The 19,189-nt window shown below is 54.3% G+C and overlaps 2 protein-coding genes across 2 annotated transcripts; one reads left to right on the top strand and one right to left on the bottom strand.

The window, feature by feature from the left end:
* Window positions 1–1,215: 1,215 nt before the first annotated feature.
* On the bottom strand, window positions 1,216–6,250 carry VOLCADRAFT_105282 (uncharacterized protein; the record flags this gene model as incomplete). Its single annotated transcript, XM_002951818.1, has 5 exons — window positions 5,988–6,250; window positions 5,548–5,639; window positions 4,782–4,853; window positions 4,200–4,322; window positions 1,216–1,281 (listed from the first exon to the last, which is right to left on the bottom strand). Exons 1-5 carry the CDS (start codon window positions 6,187–6,189, stop codon window positions 1,216–1,218), a joined length of 555 nt encoding a protein of 184 aa, XP_002951864.1. The 5' UTR covers window positions 6,190–6,250.
* Window positions 6,251–6,573: 323 nt separating this feature from the next.
* VOLCADRAFT_121032 (uncharacterized protein) lies at window positions 6,574–13,466 on the top strand. Its single transcript, XM_002951912.1, has 15 exons — window positions 6,574–6,666; window positions 6,745–6,833; window positions 7,028–7,138; window positions 7,627–7,684; window positions 8,172–8,342; window positions 8,710–8,897; window positions 9,245–9,352; window positions 9,785–9,898; window positions 10,237–10,315; window positions 10,718–10,794; window positions 11,116–11,283; window positions 11,649–11,891; window positions 11,988–12,155; window positions 12,459–12,539; window positions 12,867–13,466. Exons 1-15 carry the CDS (start codon window positions 6,588–6,590, stop codon window positions 13,008–13,010), a joined length of 1,878 nt encoding a protein of 625 aa, XP_002951958.1. The 5' UTR covers window positions 6,574–6,587; the 3' UTR covers window positions 13,011–13,466.
* The last annotated feature ends 5,723 nt before the right edge of the window (window positions 13,467–19,189 follow it).

Raw genomic sequence — 19,189 nt, 5'->3', positions numbered from 1 at the left:
GTACCAAATGGGGGACTAGAGCGAGGGTTAGAATATTTTTAGATACACTACTGAAACTATCGGTTTAAGGTCCTGGGATCGATTTCCGGGTAGGCCTCCGACATTGTCGGGATTAGTTTTAACTTGTTTCAGAATTGTCCAAGGTTTGAAAATTAGCTCTGTGCAGCGTATATTAAATCTAAACCTCAGTATGTAGATTGTTACAGGGTGGTATAGCTTCACCAGCGGCCCCCTTTCCCATGGCAGCGGCCCCCTTTCCCCTGCTCTCCCCTGCGAGAGGGGCACCCTAATCCATTCACCCCATCCGACTTCAGAATGTATTCGTTGGGTTCAGCAACTCACCACCAGCATCCAGCCAAATCTAGCGGATCAACGGCGCCTCAACTTAGTTCCTGGTCAGCCCGCAAATTGATATAATCCCGTCCTACATCGTCCACAAGATGGGGGGCCACCCCTCAAACAGCCGAGGGGTCGGCAGGCGGATTTGAATCCGGACACTCCGGGAGCAGAAGTCAGGCCTTAACCTCTGCCAGCCACCTGCCTAAGTAAGTATACATGGGCAGTCTTGTTAGGAAGATTTCCACCTGTCAGCGTGCACCAGCCAGGTCAGTAGCATGCATCCCTGCCCATCTTCTCGTCCTTGCACCCTGTCCGGGAGTCCGGCCTTACGCTGTGCCCTTTCTTTTGCTTGAAGGCATGGGAATTTGTGGTCTTTTGGTACTTGCGAATGCGCGGCTCCGTGCTTATTTGCTGCCTGTCTATAGACGACTGGGTATAGACGGTCGTCTATGGGTCGTCTATTAGACGGTCGTCTATATCGTCTAAAAAACTCTTCTATAGACGAGCCGTCTAAAACTCAAAATAGTTCGTCTATAGTCACGTGGAAAAATTACAGACGTGGGAGTACGTGCCCTGGGGTATAGGTTGGTTGCTTATCAAACGATAGCGTTATGTATAGCCGGTGTGTTTAGTTGGTTCAGTAGGCTCCAGACTGATGTGGGCAGTGATGTGGGTTCGTTACCTGTACTCGTTGTAATAACTGCACCCTAAATATATTTTTCGGTTACCCTTGACACGCTACAAACGGTAGCAGTATTTATATACATGCTTCTTCCAGCTCTCTGTCTGATGCCACTCGATGCCCAGTCAAACTTAGATATGGGCTCATGTTGCACAAGTACAGGTACAGAATGCACTTTTTTGTTGCAGTGGAGATTAGGAGGAGCCATGGCTTATGCTCATGGAGGCCGCGCGGCCCATGACAGACGGCAGGCCGCCAGCCTGCACGATGCACATCAGTCACGCGTCTTTTCAAGCTCATTACAAACCACATCTCAAATTCAAAACCGACATCCCCGGTCCACAGGCCGCAATCCCCAGTCCAATCCTCGTCCCACCCCGTCCGGCCCCGTCCCATCGCCAACCTGACGGCCGCCCATGCATCCACCAACCGGTGTAATGTACCGAACATGAGCCGTTAAATTGCTCTCTTACGCTTATTCGTTACTATTCGTCTGTGTAATTCGCTATTCGCCATCGGGACCTCGCTCTATCTATTGCGCTTTGCCGTACTTCCGTCGGTGAGCAGTCGTTATGACGGCTCACAACCCGTCATTCGGGGTATTTCAGTCGCACCAGAAAGTCAAGTGGAGGGGGCCTTAAATAGGCTCAAAGAACGTTACATGTAAGCCGCCGCGAAGTAACTCGCCATACTTGCTTATCCGTCATGCAAGCCAAAGCGCCAAGATAGCAGGTAACGATATATATATATATAGAAGTAACATATATATATATATATATGTTACTTCTCTCTAGCAGCGTTAATCAACCAGAGCGGTTGCCAGAAGCCAACATCGCACAAAAACGCGGCGTCCACCAGGCCATGAGGGATATTAAAGGGATATTTTGAGTGTGTCCAGGAGCACGCCAAACACGCGGTTCGAAACATGGTGCCCAAAAACCTTCGTCACAAGTGATGCCATGCCACGACCGACAGGGCTATAGCACACCAATAACAAAAAGGGAATCGTTCCATACTTTACAAAGCTGAGCACTCGACCCGATCGGGGTCCACAATGTAACAATCGCATTTCCACCAACCACTTCGACACTCGACGGTCGTGTATCGATGAGTATCGTGTATCAATGAGAGCTGCAAATTCACCGATTATGTACACACACACACACACACATGTGCATGGACACCTCCGTAGACCGCCCTTCCGCAATCCCGAAGTCCCAAGCCATCCACGACAAAAAAACACAAATACATACGTGCGGTAAATAAGATTGAAGGGAAGCAAGGACCTCAGTCACCTAGCCTAGCCAAGCCACTGTTTTCTTCACAATCCAGCAGTCCATCCTGGAGCTAAGCCAAACCAATCCACTCCATTCCCGCCCCGTTCACATCCCTCCCCTCCTGCAGACACGAAACCAAACAACTGCAGGCATCGTCCGTCAGCCACCACCCGAGATGTTAGCAGCGCGCTGCGCACCAGCGTCCACGCCCACAGGGATGGATGAAGGGCTCCCTCCACGCCGCCCCCGATCGAGGAGAGGGTCTTCCGTCGCAGACTTCTCACAAGTGCCGGTGGCATTCTCAGCTCTAATACCAACCATACACGCACTCCGTCAGAGCATCAGAAAGAGGCGACCTTTCCCATTTTGTAACGGAGGCGGACCAGGAAGCACATCACGCCGCGCTCAGCATGTGCGCGCCGAGCCCACCCGGCGAGAGCGGGAGGAGGACGTCAAAGACAACGCCCTACCCTCACCCGACACAGCCACACAGAAATAACGGCTACTGACCGTCCATGGCTCTCAAATAATCCACCGCGCACGAGAGTCATTCTTCATGTTGGCATAAACCTGGATGATCTGCGTTCATATGCACACGCGAATGTACACGCACATGCGGAAAGCAAGGCAGGAGTGAGGAGTTAAAAAGTAGCTTACGTAGCAGCTCTATCTAGCCGCCACCACACAAGGCAAGGATTCACACCCGCTCTCTTTTATCAAGGGACGAGTTAAGTGATTTGTTAACTGGCACAACCGTCAAAATACCGGTACTTTACAGCGTACTCGGCCTTTTGTCGTCGGCGGCGAAGCAGGCGGCACAGGAAGTGGAGCAGGGGAATTTACCCTATATGCTGCGCCTTCGTTGCAGGCGTGCGCCCGCATGTGAGAACCTTAAAGGCCCATCCTATCTTTTTCTCTCTACATGTGCAACTCTCTACATGTGCAACTCTCTACATGTGCAACTCTCTACATGTGCAACACAGACATGCACACGTGCTGCCCGCCAGGTGCGCCAGGCGGCAACCGGCTTGACATCATATACGTGTGATTAGCTCGATACAATCCGCACATGGACGGGTTTGATGGGTCTGTTTGACAACTCTTCCAAACAACCTTAAAACTCTCCATCCTTTCATTTTGTTAGTTAGTTCGATTCCGTTGCTGCATGCCATCCCAGATCCTCCCAGCGGCCTGTGCGTGATGCCCTAGCCGTCTCAGTCGTACGACTGGATAACTAAGCCAACCTTTGTTTACCGCGCACGCTTTTACCACTCGAGCCCATTGAGCTCGACTGTGCAACTCGCTGCACTCGCTGGTCACTGCTTACTGGGTGCTCTTAACAACGCCAGAGCAAAAGCAGTTTCGTTTGCAGATTCCCTTTTACTGAAAGGAAAGGAAATCCACGGGCATTTCACCTGCAAAATCACCTTCATTTTCTCCCTCATCTGCCTGTCTATTTGTACCTTCGGTGTGTGCCATTTCCGTTTGCCATTTTCTCGTCTTGCGTATAATATAATATCATTATAGCCTTTTGTTGATTGCGCTAGCTAGCATCACCTGCTTGCATTATTGTCACCACCAGGCGGCTCTAGACGACTGGGTGACAACGCCACCGGGGGAATTCATTTCATGTTCATCCATCGGTAACCCACCTCCCGCTGCTTTCCCCCTTTCGCCTGCTTGGTAAAGTATGTCTATCCTAGGACCATAATCATCGCATGAACATCTCTTCCTCTCCCTCTCCCTCGCAGAGACACACCCAAGACAGGGCTGTAAAGGTATTTCAGAGGTACCGTCCTCCTCCCCCTCCCCCTCGTGCAAGTTCCTGCCCGCGCCTAAGTTCACTAAAATAACCTCCTACACACCCCCACACCACCCTTCACCCTACCCTTCACACACACCTGGTCGCCGTTCTCCACCCACACGGGCCCCACAGTCACGCTGATGTAGTTCCGCCCGCTGGAATGCCGCTCCGAAATGCACTCCGTGTGAACCGAACCCACGACGCTCTCCACCGCCGCCACCTGGTCACACCCGCAAAAAAAACGTGGGAAAGCGGCAAACCATGGAAAGGGAGTGGTGGTAATTGCTAGATTGCAGCAACAACCCTTTCGGACGTTCCAAGCTGCATAGCACCCAAACCGCCAGGGGTCGTGGAAACAACCAAAGAGGGATGAAACATCAAAGCTCCTGTGCTCGGGTTTCGGCTTGTAAAACAGGACAGACAGACAAACAGACACAGGCGGCGGTAACGAAATCCAAGGCCCTCCCCTTTGCGGCTTGAAAGATGCAAACCCCGCGCGCGAGGGAAGGCAAGGGGGGGATTAGGTTGACTGTATCCTGTTGTAGGCGCCAGCACGTGCTATTCGCTGCCGTGTGCTATTCGTTGGGGCCACAATCGGCCACCTGTCAATAGCCCTACCCAATCGCACCATCCATCCATTCATCCATCCATCCATAAACTCATCCGTCCCCCAGCTCACCATAGCTGCTCGGAAGTCCTGGCCTCCAGTTCCAATGGCTGTAAAGCTTCGCTGAATCGGATACTTGTTCACCTGCAGTGCAAGTAAAGATAAGATATGCCACCTCAGCGGCATGGCGCACATGCACTACATGATATGGGTCGCCCCCTGGATAACCTCCACAAAACACATCCACGAGCAGACGTAAGGCGCGACGAACCCGACATGGAGGCGCTGACAGGATGCGCACCCTGGAATGACATTGCCATGGGGCAGTGGAGAGCGCTGTGTGGGGCGTCCGTAGCTACTGGCCGGTGCTGCTGCTGCTGCTGCCGCTGGTTAACAGAAGGCATATTGGGGCACAGTAAGCCAGGATGCCGAAGAGCCCTGCAGATGCACACCCCTACGGAGCTCTACCAGTCCGCGGTAGCGCCGCCAGCGCCAGGTTCAAAGAGTCCATCGAGCCAACCCCAGCCTCGTATAGGCATGTTTGCCGACTCTAATCGGGGGATGCGCAGTCCCCAATAACGTAAGACCCAATAGCGTAAGACAGATGTGCAAGCATGTACGTGTGAAACTGGCATCGAGGGAGCTGTTAGCTATTGAGGGTGACCGCCTGGTAGCACGATGCGAATGGTATCTACACTAATAGGCACGGCAATCCCGGGTTCTATGAAGTAGATGCTTCGTGTTGCATCGACTGCTTGAAGGGGTGGCGGTGCTAAGAGACGGTGGCGGGCCAACACTTGCGCCAGCAAACAATCCAGACGATCCGGATGTCACTTGCCTTGCTGTCCAGACGCCTCCACGTCTCTTCCGACTCGCCGCAAAGCAGCAAGTTCGTGGAGTTGGACAGCCGATTGCTGCCTTTCGAAAGCTCTGTTGGGGGGAGAGGTGCCCGGATGGGCGTGTCTTTCATAAGATCGCAGCGAGAGACCAATCTTGTCAAGAAAGGAGGACAGTGAAGGGGATTTCGTCACTTTCCAGCATGTGTTGCGATATCGATAGTCGACGACGACATGTCGGTAAAAGCCCTAGGCCCGACGGTATGAAGCCTTAAGGGAAACATTTACGACTTGAAGTGGCTGCTATTTGACCACTTCGCCAGCCCTTGGCAAACTCTCAAGCAGAGGTCTGACGCTACAAGTCACGGAGCTACGGCACCTTTGGTTCTGCGCCGACGCCAAGAGATTCAGCTACGTGCATTTCTTCAACCACCCTCGTTACCTGTAAGACTGCGACTGATCGCGCTAGACAGAGGGATTTGCGACGCGGCGGCTTGAGGTGATGGTTGAGCTGTATCCGGTTCTTGGGCGCCGTCCAAGGGACCAGATGGGCCAGATGCTCTGCAACGAAATCTGCTTGGATTGCAGCTAGAGCGGTTCGATCTAGCGTGCGCCCGTGGAGTGGTCCATTTGCAGCACAGCATAATTGTGTTCGCTGAATATGCACGTCTGCTTAGTAGAGAAAATAAAACTGGGACTCGCGAACAACACAGCAACACTACGCAGGATGTTGTAACAGACCTATACGTTTCCGCTGGAACGGCATGCACGACAGCTGCATTTTCGGTCGATGCCTGCAATCACATAGTTATCGATTTTCATCTTGACATAGGGGGCTGCTCAGAGCGTCAAGCACCATACCCTGTGCTATAGCAGCAAGGCTTGGCCTGCCTGACTTCTGGTTCTGTAGCTTCATCCGTCTGCCGGACTTGCAAGTTTGACAGGATAACAGCCGCAAGCTTTTCATCAGATTCTATCCAGCATCTAGTCCTTGCTCTGCTTCTGATCGCGCAACGTGCGGGAAACAGGAACAACCGCGATCATGACCACCCAGCAGTGTCCCCTTGCCTATCCGGACAAGTTCCATGCTGCCGCAAAATTTTGGAAACTCCGTCTGGCAGGTGGGTATGTAAGCCAGCTATCCTGCGTTCGAGGAGTACTGTTGCGCACGACCGACCTGCATCCAACCGACTTCGCAGGAGCCAAAACCCTGTCACAGGAGAACCAGCTTCTCCTGTACGCCCTCAACCAGCAAGCAACCGTGGGACCGAACACTACAGCACGTCCGGTACGGTTTGACTCTCCACCGGCTCCAACCGCTAACCCGCTTGCGTTGGTCCAGAAAGGCCCCCGGCTCCTATTACGCTTCTGTATCGTTCCTGAAATGGTTTATCACTTGCACGATTAAGCGATTTTTGTTGGTTGAAGTACCAAGTTGAGGATAGCACCCGGTGCTGCGCCTCTTGGCTTGGCCCTGCGCAGTGGGGCTGGAACGTGGTCGAGTCCACGAAATGGCAGGGCTGGAAAGAGCTCGGAAATATGACAACTATGGAGGCTATGCGGTTGTTCGTCAGAACCCTTGACGACGAACAGGTTAGTAGGCACAGGCCCGGAGGCACTTGTCCGGAGCCGCCATAGAGACCCCCGCCACTTAAATCGGAGAGCAGGGGCAGGCACGACCCCGACAGGCCTTGTTGCAAGTGTAACCTAAAGGGGAGGTGATGACGACTCCGCGAGGCGTGCCAACACGAGGGCTCGAGTGCTACGTTACCGAGTGCTTTCCCTGCGTGGGCTCCGAATCAAAGCAGAGACGGGAGAAGGCTGCCACCAGGCATGAGCCCCGTTTCAACACAGTTCCCTAGTCAAGATCCCTAGTAATACGCATTACGATCCTAAACGGATTTCGATGTAAACAGGAAATAGGGAGCTGTTGACATCCGTGTCACCGTGTCACATACAGAGCGTCCAGCACGGTGGTGCACGTGTGGTGCGGGCGCAAGTCAGCGCATGTGGTCCTCATGAATGTTCAAGCCCCCATCATTGCGCCTTGCCCCAACTGTCGCGCCTCCCCCTGCCCGCAGCCCGACTGGTGGGTGCTGCTGGAGCAGAACGAGGCTAAGGCGGACTCCGAAGGTCCTGGTGGGTCCGGGTTCATGACTTCCTTCTTGCAAGAGCGCGTGTGGCCCATAGCGGCTGCGACCCAGATGGCTACCTAGGTTGAGCCGATAGGCATTTTCCAAGCCTGTCACAGCGAGGCATATGGGCTTATGACCCAAATGGAAAACTATCCCGGGCGCACAGTCAATTGCCCAGAGGTGCGGGAAGGGGTGTTTAGAAGGAGCAGGGGCGTTGGCAACATTGAATGTTTGGGAAAGGCGGGACGGCCTTGCCCGCTCACAACCAGGCAGGTACAAAGCGGACGGCGTGTGGAAGTATTGGCCGCGTATCGGCATGTAGCGTGATAGGAGGCGTATAAGGGCACGGCTTGTAGACGCAGCAACCCAGTTTCCTGATCTGGCGTCGCTTATCCCCTTGGCGTCTCGCTCCGTTCCTGATGTCTGGGATGATCGGGGTGTCTCTGCGTGTGTGTGTGTGTCTGTCTGTTCCTTTCTGGACATCCCCACAGTAGCTGCAGCGGCCGCCCCCGCCCCAACCCGCACGGTCGCCCAGCGCGCCCTCTTGGGACTGTGGACACATTTGGAGGCGGCGACCGAGGCCGGCAAGCGGCCGATGCCCCGATACGAGTCGGCGGCAGCTGTGCTGGGCGGCAACATGTACGTGCTGGGCGGAAACTACGGTGAGGACGAGAACAGGACAGCTCCTTGTAGAGCATCTTTACGTGCAGTACTGCTGTGTCCGGGACGTGGCGGTTCCTGGGTGCCGAGCAACAGGATGGATGTGTGCGAAAGCGGCAGCGCAGTGTCTCATGCGGAAACACCCAGAATGCCCTCGTACATGAGCATATCGAGGGAAGACCACCCGCGGATTGTTGAGGATGTTTGGAAGAATACTTGGGGCATGGAACCTTATCCTGTCATAATGGAGTGTACGACGTGGCATGTACGACACGCCTTGTCATAGTATGATAATCGTTTTTTCCCGGTCGTTTATTGAGAGCTGGCGCGCTATGTTTCATTGGGCCCTTGGCCGCACATTGACTACAGGTGGGCGCTACTTGTCAGACCTGTGGGCCTTGGATCTTGCGGCCGGCACCTGGTCGCCGCTGCAGCTGCAGCCCGCGGCGGGGACCGGCGCGGACCCCGCGGCTGCAGCGGCCGCGTTCCCGCCCACCGCTGGTCACACGGTTACGGTCTGGAATGGAAAGCTGTACGTTCTCGGCGGACACACGAAGGTGCGCGGAGGTGTGCTTGTGGATGGGTGGATGAATGGGTGAACGGATGGGTCGGTGAATGGGTGGATGGATGGGTGGATGAATGGGTGAACGGATGGGTCGGTGATTGGGTGGATGGGTGGATGGATGGGTGGATGGATGGGAGCGGAAGAGGGAAAGGGGGGAACACACCCCGGCGTCACGACCATAGACGACACGGCTTACCGCCAGCTAGGTCCACAGCCCGGTGTTACTTCCTTCTACCCAACCCTCTCCGAGTCGCCATGTAGTCCTCGTCTTTGCTTCTCACCGCGTAAGGCATCACCCCACCCACCCCGCTCTCCGCTGATTGTGCAACCTGCCTGCAGGCCAAGGGTGACGCGGCGATGGTCTTGCGCGTGTTGGATCCCGCAGCGTCCACCGTCGCTGAGCCGGTGACGTCTGGCCAGGCGCCTTCAGCACGCGGCGGCCACACCGTGAGTGGAGTGTGGGGGAGGGGGAGAAACGCCCTCCGTGTCCGTGATGCACATGCATCGTTACATTTCAGGACTGCATCTGCATCAGGACTCGCCGTCAAGATGGGCTTGGGCGAAAGCGTTGTTTCCGTTGTCGGCGATATGCGCCACTCGCATGTTTCCGTCATCCGTATGGTTCCATTCTATGTTTTCCATTCCGTTTTTGCCACCCTTCGCACACACGGAGAGTGCACCGTTACACGCTGATTCTCTTTCGCTGGTTCTCTCTGGTCATGGGAACCGTACGCACCTGTATGCGTGGTAGTTAAAAATAGGGGTGCTCTCAGCTTTATTTCAGCGTTTACGTGCCCGTGTCGGTTGGGCGTAGACAACCCCGGCCATTCATACCTGTTGGTTTTGTTGGTCACCCCCGGTGCACACAATGCTACGCAGGCCACGTTGCTCGGTAACAAGCTCTGGGTTATCGGCGGGGAGGATAGCGCCCGGAGGGCCTTATCTGATGTGCACGTCCTGGATCTGGACACCCTCTCCTGGAGCACCCCTGAGGTAGGGGCGTGGTAGGACGAGAGGCGAGCGGAGGGCAACGGAGGAAGGGAAGGAGGAACTTCTAGACCTGTCTGTCTGCCTGCCTGCCTGCCTGGCTATTTTTCTGTCTGCCTGCCTAGTTGCGCCAGCCTCTAGGGCAGGGTATGGTCGTTGTTCCATACCATTGTGGGTCCTATGTCCACACGTATTCCAGAACCTCTTCCCGCCTGGGGTGGGAGTTTCTCTTTATATACCTTTCTCATATCGTGTTGGTTCGTTGGCCTTTTTATCCTTTTTATCCTTTTACCCTCTCACACGCCGTTATCGTCGCCCGTGCGTCGCTCTTTCGCACATTGCAGATCAGCGGCAAGGCGCCACTCGGTCGCTCAGCGTCCTGCGCGACGGCGCATCAGGACCGCTACATCGTCATATTCGGAGGTGTGTATGTATGTATGTATGTATGCATGTATGCATGCATGTATGTATATTTGTATATATGTCGTAAAGGAGGAGCAGAAGTAAGAAGAGAAAGAGGCGAAGAGGAGCCCAGAGTTCCCTCAAACGCGGGGATGGTGGAACCAGGAACGCGGTCCTTTCCAACGGCGAGCTAGGCAGACCGCTATGCGGATCTGTGGCCCGGTCCTACCCGCCCTAGCTGCTGTTTCGTTCATCCTCCAGTCTGCTCCTCTCACCTTTGCACTCCCCCACCTGCCTGATTTCCCACCCCCCCGCCCTACCTGCTGTTCCATTCACCCTCCAGTCTGCTCCTCTCACCTTTGCACTTCCCCATCTGCCTGATTTCCCACCCGCCCGCCCACCCGCACCTCTACTCCGTGATAGGTGGCTCCGTCGCCACTTGCTTCAGTGACTTGCACATGCTGGACACTCATGAGCTGACGTGGACACAGCTGGCGCAGGTGCGCGAAACGAGTTAAAATAACGAACATTCATGCGGACGCGAAATGGGGGAATATGCGAATATTGGGGAGGGCTGAGGGCGCGAAAGTGCGCAAATAATTAATCATTAATGGGAGCGTGGACGTGGTGCGGTTAGGGCAGTAAAAAAAGGCAAGGTGGGTGGGTTGGTCGCAAGAAGCGGAGGTTTTCTCGGAAAGCGGGTCCTCCAGCCCTCTCTTCCTTCATTCCTGAGTTTCTTGCATATGATTCCCACCCATCTCTTACCTCACTCTCCTCCCCATCCCACTCCTGGATGTACCTCCCGCGCTACCCCGGTCCAGGCGGGTGCCAAGGTGACTCCCCGTGCGGGGCACGCGGGCGCCGTACTGGGCGGCATCTGGTATATTGTGGGCGGCGGCAACAACGTCAAGGGTTGCACGGACCTGCTGGCAGCGGACTTGTCGGGGCTTCCGGCCTCGGGGACCGTTACCTGGCACGTTGTGACCTCAGTAAGTGCCTTGAACCTAAGGAAAGAAAATCCTAACGGAAGAAGATATGGGGGTTAGTGAACGCCACACTGCACCTTCCATCATGGTGGGCGTTTCTGGCTGCGACGGTGCGGTTATGGGTTGTGTGAACGACGTTCACGACGTTCACGGCGCCCTGTTTTTTCCTAGGGGATTGGTTGGTTGCTTGGTAGCTTTAATGTATGTCTCCTCGGTCACCCCTCGCATGCCATTAGCTGGTCTCATTCATTGCTAGTGTGGTTTTGCTTTGTGCAGCTTTGTGCTGTGCGATTTGCGCTTTTGTTCCCGACACTCCTGGATCGCATCTTATCCGGCGCGACGGCTTTCTTGTGGTTGGGTACCGCCAGGTGGCGCTGCGTGACCCGCTCAGCAGCGAGGGCATCAGCCTTGTCGTACTACCGTCGGATCGGGTCCTGGTGGCGTTTGGCGGTTATAACGGTAAATACCAGAACACCGTCAACCTCTTCCGGGCGCCGGAGGGCTCAGCGGCGCTGCTGGCTGGAACGCTGGCTGCGGCGGCGGAGGCAGTGGAGGAGGCAAAGGCTAAGCTGGCGAATGGTGGCGCTCCTGATGGCTCAGCGGCGGCGGAGGTGCCGGCGGCGGAGGCGCAGGCGACCAAGAAGACCGCCGCGGAACCAGCGGCGGCGGCTACGCCGCCGCCGCTACCTGCGGACCCGCTGGCAGAGCTGCGGCTACAGGTTTCGGAGCTTAGGGCGCAGCTGGAGGGCGCACGGAGCGAAGCGGAGACAGCGATCCGGGAATCGGCGGCGGCTAAGGAGAGCGCTGCGCATGAGCTGGCGCTGCTGCGCAAGCAGCTGACGGCCGCACAGGCGTCACTGGCTGAGTCAAACAAGGTGATTGCAATGCAGCACCCGGGTCACATCATCTGGGATGCAAGAAGGCCTGGGTGTTGTTACCGAGACGGCAGCCCATGCTTATGCCCACACCGCCGCGCCAGAATATGGGATCGGCCGAATCTCAGCCGAGCTCCTGCTGCGAGGCCATAATCTTGCAGGGGCCCATTCGCAGTGCGCTTTCCTTAGGCGTATTGCCCTGGGTGGTAGGGGTGATAAGCTGCCGTCTCCAGTCTTCACGTTTGGGGGGTTTCGTAGAGCACTTTCTCCGGCTTGATGTGTTGTTCATGTTCTTGTTCGCAGGCTCTTGAGGACACCCGGAGCAATCTGAGCGCGGAGCAGTCCAAGGTTCTTAAATTGGAGGCCCAGGTGGCGGAGCTGCAGGTGCGCGGGTCTGGAACTGGACTTGGGTCTAGATCTGGATAAGCAAGTTTTGGCAGCAAAAGCACGTACTTTTGTGCTGCCCAGCATGTATACAGCTCATGCGCGGGCTTTTTGTCGGGTTTCAGGTGGAACAGGCTATGAAGGATATGGAGGTAGCGGATGACCGGCGGAAGCTGGCAATTCCCGTCGGCCCCCTGGCCCTTGGACCTCCGGCCCGTATGGGCTCGTTGCACCTTTTATTTGGGCAGTAACGCAACCCCCACGAGGAGGTGTAACACACGCATATACGGCTGTGCTGGATCCTCCCCCACTTCAAACGCCGCGCAGGCTAAGCTGGGGCAGCTGGGTGAGCTGGAGCGGGAGATGGAAAAGTACCGGCGGGCTGCCCGCGAGGCGGCGGAGAAGGAGGCCGCCTCCAAGAAGGGAGGCGGTTTCTGGGGCTACATTGCGGGCTCCAGCGGCTCGTCGTGAGGAAGAGGAAGATTGCATTTATAGCGTTTTGCCGCGGCACCGGATATATCTCTGTGGATATATATCCCGCGTTCATCGTAGTTCATCTTTATGATGGTTGGACGCGTTGAGCATGTCGTGGCGTAGTGGGTGTGGATGATGGGCGTGGTTTGGCGGATAAGAGAGAGAGACAGACAGAGTGTGTGTGTGTCTGCGTGTGACAATTACACCTTCAGTTGCATTACGCGAGTGGCGGATAAGTGCAGTTTGACTGCATCAAGAACCTCATCAGCGTCCAGATGCCCTGGGACACACACGTGGACGTGGGCAGCCTCGGCAGCTATCAAGGCAGCTGGATATCGTCATCTTGGAATGGAGTGCTGGGTGGAAGCGACGTGGTTGGGAGGGGCTGACTATACTGCTACTAAGAGGAACCCAACTATTGCTTCCCAATCTGCCTTAACCTTATTACACCGGTTCTTGTTCCTCTCCGTACGGTGAAAACTCTAAAAGCAGACCTGGCAGCCATCTTCAGCCGCAATGTATCGACAATACAGCTCGAGGCACGATTTCTTCACCACCTTGCACAAGAAACGAGATATCAGTTCATCTGCTTGATCCTTTTGGACCAATCGGCATTTGCAATCTGGCAACCTTCATCACTCCGATTTCCCAGTCCTCCCTGCATTGATCTCACGACGCAGTGCTCTTGACTGACTGCAAAAAGGCCGCCTCGACAGAGATCTCTGCCGGCCGAGATGACTTCACAGTGGCAGCAAAGCCCTTCCCGCTTCTCTCGGATGGATACCGTACAAGCACTAACCGACAACTACCGAGTAAAACCACAATTCTTCGTTACAGGAACCGGCTTCCTCTCTACTCATACACGTGTAGAGAAGAGTCAGCATCTAGAGATCTTGCAAGCAAGTTATGCTATAGGGATGTCCGTCTACATACAAACATGTTTTTAAGGGGGCTTTACATTAACCCAGTTGGGGCTTTGTACTATGGGGCAGTTAAATCCCTTCCGCCCAGGTACACCTATAGCATGATTCATCAAGTCGGCAAAGAGGCTTTCTTCTGCCGTAGCGCCGCAAGCCGCGTGTGCTATGGGGGCCGCCTTTTCACTGATGCCCGATGGAAAGAAGATGATGTCCTTTGCTGAAGCCACAAATCTACGGTGTCTTGAGATCTTCTTTCAATCTGCAAGTTAGCAACCTATAGGTTCTATGCCTTTAGGTCATCAACTTGCGGAAACCGTAAAAGCCTTCGCGAGAGATATTTCTCCGGAGCAGTGCTGCGGTACCGGTTCACATACCGTCCGCGTTGTGCATCATCGTGCAAATGAGAGCCGTGTCCATCCATTTATTTTAACATAAGAGGCGAAGATAAACCCGATGACATGCAACATTTCCACGACAGTCATTCACATCGCAGTGCTCCAGGGGGAGCACATGAAGCCATTCTCACAGCACAGAATGGCCTTAGGTTGGTAAAGAGAAACGACATGGAAACGAAATAGGAAATTGTAAGCCAGTTCCGATATGCAAAGCAAATTAACGGGCCCCCGAAAAGTTTTCACTCCTTGTCTTGTCCTATTCCTGGCATGCAGATAACAGGATTCAAAAAGCGCGACTTTGCTCATACGCTCTTAACTTCCTCCGAAACCAAGTATGGAAAACGTCCCAAACGCTGACATAATTCTATAGTCTGAAAAGCTGGCCACCAGCCCGCAAGGAGGATCTCTGCGTCTCGCGGCATTTGACCACGGACCTACGCTGGAACGCCCGGCGGCGCCTCTTTACCGTGTGAAACAAGAAACAGTTCGCAGCTCAGCCTAACCCAGCTCAGCTTCAATCTATACGCTGCCGGCCTATTACCGTGCCTCCAGCTCCTGTCGCACCCCTATCCTTCCTCGGGGGGGGCAAACAGCCCGGTACTGCGTACACAACACACGTCACGGTGCCGTGATCGCCGGCTTGAGGACCGACGACTAATCAGTCTTCTTCTTAGGTACCTAATCCCGTACATGGCCTCCGATCATTCTCACCCCAGATGACATTATTCAGCTCACAGATCGTTCATACGTCCTACATGACCTCGCCCCACCCTGCGCGCCTTCCTTTCCTTAAACTAACAGCACATTCCAACGGCAGGGTGAAGTACAGCAAAACGATGCAAAACCCTAAGTAGGTGACCTTGATTGCCTTGATAAATCAGACTCACAGATAGACAGACAGATAGACAGACAAACATCTGGGGTGAAGTCCGAAACAGACGCGGAAGCGCACAGCTAATATGACGCGAAGTCTCTGCAACTTTTTTGTTTGCCTTCATGGCCTGGCGCGTGCGGTATACTGCAAGGCAAGGGGGGCGCGCGGGTCCGCGCAAAGCGCATTAATACACCCCCCCCACACACGTGCATTAGGCAACGCTCCCTACTGTCGTGAAGCACTTACTGAAGGACACTCACCGACATACGTACCGACAAGCGCGCCTGCGTCCCCGCTCACCTCACCTCACCTCGACCCCACACCTCACCGGGTTTACGAGGAGCCGTGCCGTTTACGAGGAACACTCGTTCCTGGTACCCCAGAGCCCAGTACAAACTGCATCGCAACTTCACCTCCACTACCCAGGGCCTCGAAACCTCATTCGCCCGCGTCAGCCGCATTTCCTAACCCCTCAGGGCTCCCACCCCCAAGAGCAGTGCAAGGACAAGTCGCACCGTTCCCGTAACAGAACAACAGAAGAAGACAGAGCGACAAGAGAGGAGATATATAGGTTTCCTTTATAATATTAATCTTCAGGCACGACACGAAATGTTGCGCTGTGTCGAATTATATTGCCGTAGCGCCCGTTCTCCGTTCTCTGAGCGCACCGACGCGCTCGTGATAGATGGATGTCCCTCACCCCACAACACCACACCACGCCATGCTGCGATCACCACCAATAAAACACCACACGGCCGCAACAAACGTTTTTGAATGAAGTCGTCACACAAGCCGCAATGGCAGATAACACACTTGGCGATATGTGACGTGCCGATAGCGATAGCCATAGCCAGCATAACACCGAAAAGCGCACAGAAGTACGGAGCGCATGGACGATGCTTCTGCTCGGCCCAGATCAGTGGTATCTAAGATACCACAAGGCCGCCATAAACCTCAAGAATGCTCTCGTTTGATGTACAACGTACGACACTGGGCGGTGCAGCCGGGGGCTATATTCCAAAAATATAGCCAATGCATGGCGGAACAGCGCCCCTCCCCCTCCTCTGGTCCTTAGAAGCTCCGCGTACAAGGGAGGACACGCAGGAACGCACAGACATACAGACAGACACGCATCCCGCACAAAACAGAACAGGGTGGGACTGCAGAGGCGTCCGGGGGTGTCTGCATACGCCACATACCGACCAATGCGATGGTGGGAGCAACGAGTTTCAGTTTTTGGAATTCAGAGGGCTGAGTGACGCCAGCGCGCTGCAGGTATTTAGGACTCCGTTGACAACAACAATGCGCACCAAGTACAGACATACAGACAGATATGCGCATAATGAACCACATGTGCAGCCTCGCGATTTACTCCATGTCGGCGAGTTGTTTATTTATCGTTTATGTTGGTAAAGGCAAAAAAAGGAACTCCAGGGGTGAGATTCGCAATCGGACAGCACAACATGCAAACACGCCCGCCCGCCCGCCAGCCCATCTGTCTGTCTGTCTGCCAGCCATTCTCACGTACAAAAAGAGCAATCTCGAGCATTATAGGCACCACTAAGACACTTCGGAACATGCCTGCCAACACGTCTCCCCCACTTTGAGCTTAAAAACAAATCATCCATGTTTCAGCAAATTTTTTGCAAACAGTAGTAGCGGTTGGCAGTAGCAATAAGACCCACCGGGTGGCAGTAGCAACGTCAGTGTGAGTACACAACTGCGTGGTGACATGTGCCGCCGTACGGCAGCGATAAGCCATTCGATGAACACAGTCTCATTCCAGCAGTCTTCCATCTTAATTTTTTTGCATTTAGCAAGTGCACAGGGCCGTACGACATCAAGGGACACAGGGTGGTGATGACGCTGATGATTTTTTGCTTCCACGCCCTAAGAGTTTCGACGGCAGAAGGCGGCGGCGCGACACAATAACAATGGCAACCCTGATAACAACATTCACAAGTGGGGACCGTGAAGAGTGGACACAGTCCTCACAAAACGCTGGGCAGCCCTTCTCCTTTATGTGTAAGGTAGAAAGAATCCAGTTGAACGACAACAACAACAACGACCAATGTTTCGCCTTTCCTGCCCACATCGGCTGCTTTTCTGCTTCTGAGGCACACACTTTCCCTCTCATATTCCTCAAGGACAACTAACACAACCACCAACTGCAACAACGTAACGAAAGGATCAGACCATGCCGCCGCCATCATCATCATCATCACCACTAACAGCAACAGCGCATATGCGACAGTCTGTAGTAGTAGTAGCAGCAGTAGTAGTAATAGTAGTAGTAGCTGTAGCTGCCTGCCCCCGCATGACGAGAAGTATGCCAAATGCCCGCCCGCCTGCCGCCATGCGATTGCCCCGTGTGGGAACACATGAGCGGGCTCAATTTTTCATAGAAGAGCGGCACACACACACACATACACACAACAATAATCGCATCTCCGGTATCTCCGCTGAAAGCAAAAAAGTGGGGTCAAATCACCCCCCGGGGGCGCACCTCACCTACCTAATTCACTTAGGCCACTGAAAAGCCCCTCTACCGCTCTCCTCATTACTGAAAGGACGTGTCTTGTAGTGCTAGTTTTCGCATTGTGATACATATTTTACTATCAGCAGTACAATCCAAGTCTGGATATGCACGGCAAGATCCAGATCCAGAAACTGTGTTGCCAAAAAAACCACATCGGGCACATCTAGATCCAGATCCAGATTATCCACATCGTGCACGAGAGCTCTAAAACCAAAAAACCATGATCGATTGATGGATTGATACTCTGCTTGCATTTAACAAAGAGACACCCTTCGAGATGCCCAAATTAGAATTCAGCACATAGTAAGTCATTAGTTGTAGGTGTGGTAACGGTCATAACCGACAAAAGGCGGGAAAAGCAGAGCATAATGTGGCAACGCGAATGTCCATGTGTCCCGTTCATTTTCTTAACGCCGTACGGTTGCATGACCCGAAAACAATTCACACCTCGAGCGGTGAAATCAAGGTACCCACATGACTTGAGTGATGGACAGACAGACAGACAGACAGACGCCGCACACATTGCAGCAGCGAACGCACAAATGCCACCTACACACACCACCACGACCACCAAAGGAAATTGGAGCCTCATGCGCTATTTGTTTTCTTGCTGTTGTCGACATTGCTGTGCGACGTCGTCATTGGTTACTGTGTCATTCTCTTCGTGCTAAATACGCCTCGCCAAATGAAAAAACCGAATTATGCAAGAGGGCGGACAGCCCAAGAAAGGTGTAGGGGACACAGGCGCGCCGGAAACCAGGCACCGACTGCACCGCTGAGCACGTCAGATACGGCATTCTGTACGGATCTCACCACAAACCTTTCCTCGCACTCCTCCTCAACACTAACCCAAACTACCTCGCCGCCGCGGCCCTCTCCAATATCTTGCGGTCTCAGCACCTTTTCCTCGTACCCGTACGGCATCACGCAACGTACGGCATACTGAGGTGCTCTGGGGCGTGCGCCTCAAAGCGTCTTGAAATACAGACGCCGTTAACCAACACGTCCTCAGCTCCTCCTCTTCCTGCTCTATCCTGCCCTTCCTCCACCACCACCACAGTCCCCATCCAACTTCTCCCGACATTTCCACCCTCTTCCCCCCTTCCCCCCCTCACACGCACAAGTACTCCCCCTGCATAACGCCGCACACACGCCCAACATCCCAAAGCCGCAGTCGCAACGTCCCAACCTCTCAATCAATGCGTCGGTTACCCAATGCAAGCGGAAAAAGAGCGGAAAGGAGGGATGATAGCAACACCACATCCCTCCCTCTATCCCCTCTAAGCTTGCCTTTTCAGAAACACCGAAAAACGCGACTCCACACCTCCTCTGCCCCCCCCCACCTGCACCACTGCGGAACGGCTTCACAGTCTATAGTCCCCTCCCCTCCCCCGAAACACCCCGCAGCAACATGGTTCGCCACGTATGCACACACGCATCCGTGTGTG

Source organism: Volvox carteri (genome assembly GCF_000143455.1).
Source record: "Volvox carteri f. nagariensis unplaced genomic scaffold VOLCAscaffold_26, whole genome shotgun sequence".
NCBI lineage: Eukaryota > Viridiplantae > Chlorophyta > Chlorophyceae > Chlamydomonadales > Volvocaceae > Volvox > Volvox carteri.
Note: the sequence above shows the minus strand (reverse complement) of the source record. Positions and strands in the feature narration are given on the sequence as shown.

Coding starts and splice junctions, on each gene's coding strand:
- VOLCADRAFT_121032 (XM_002951912.1), top strand. CDS start 6,588: ATGACCACCCAGCAGTGTCCCCTTGCCTATCCGGACAAGTTCCATGCT. Junction 9,899..10,236: donor TCTCCTGGAGCACCCCTGAG/GTAGGGGCGTGG, acceptor CGCACATTGCAG/ATCAGCGGCAAGGCGCCACT. Junction 10,795..11,115: donor CGTGGACACAGCTGGCGCAG/GTGCGCGAAACG, acceptor ACCCCGGTCCAG/GCGGGTGCCAAGGTGACTCC.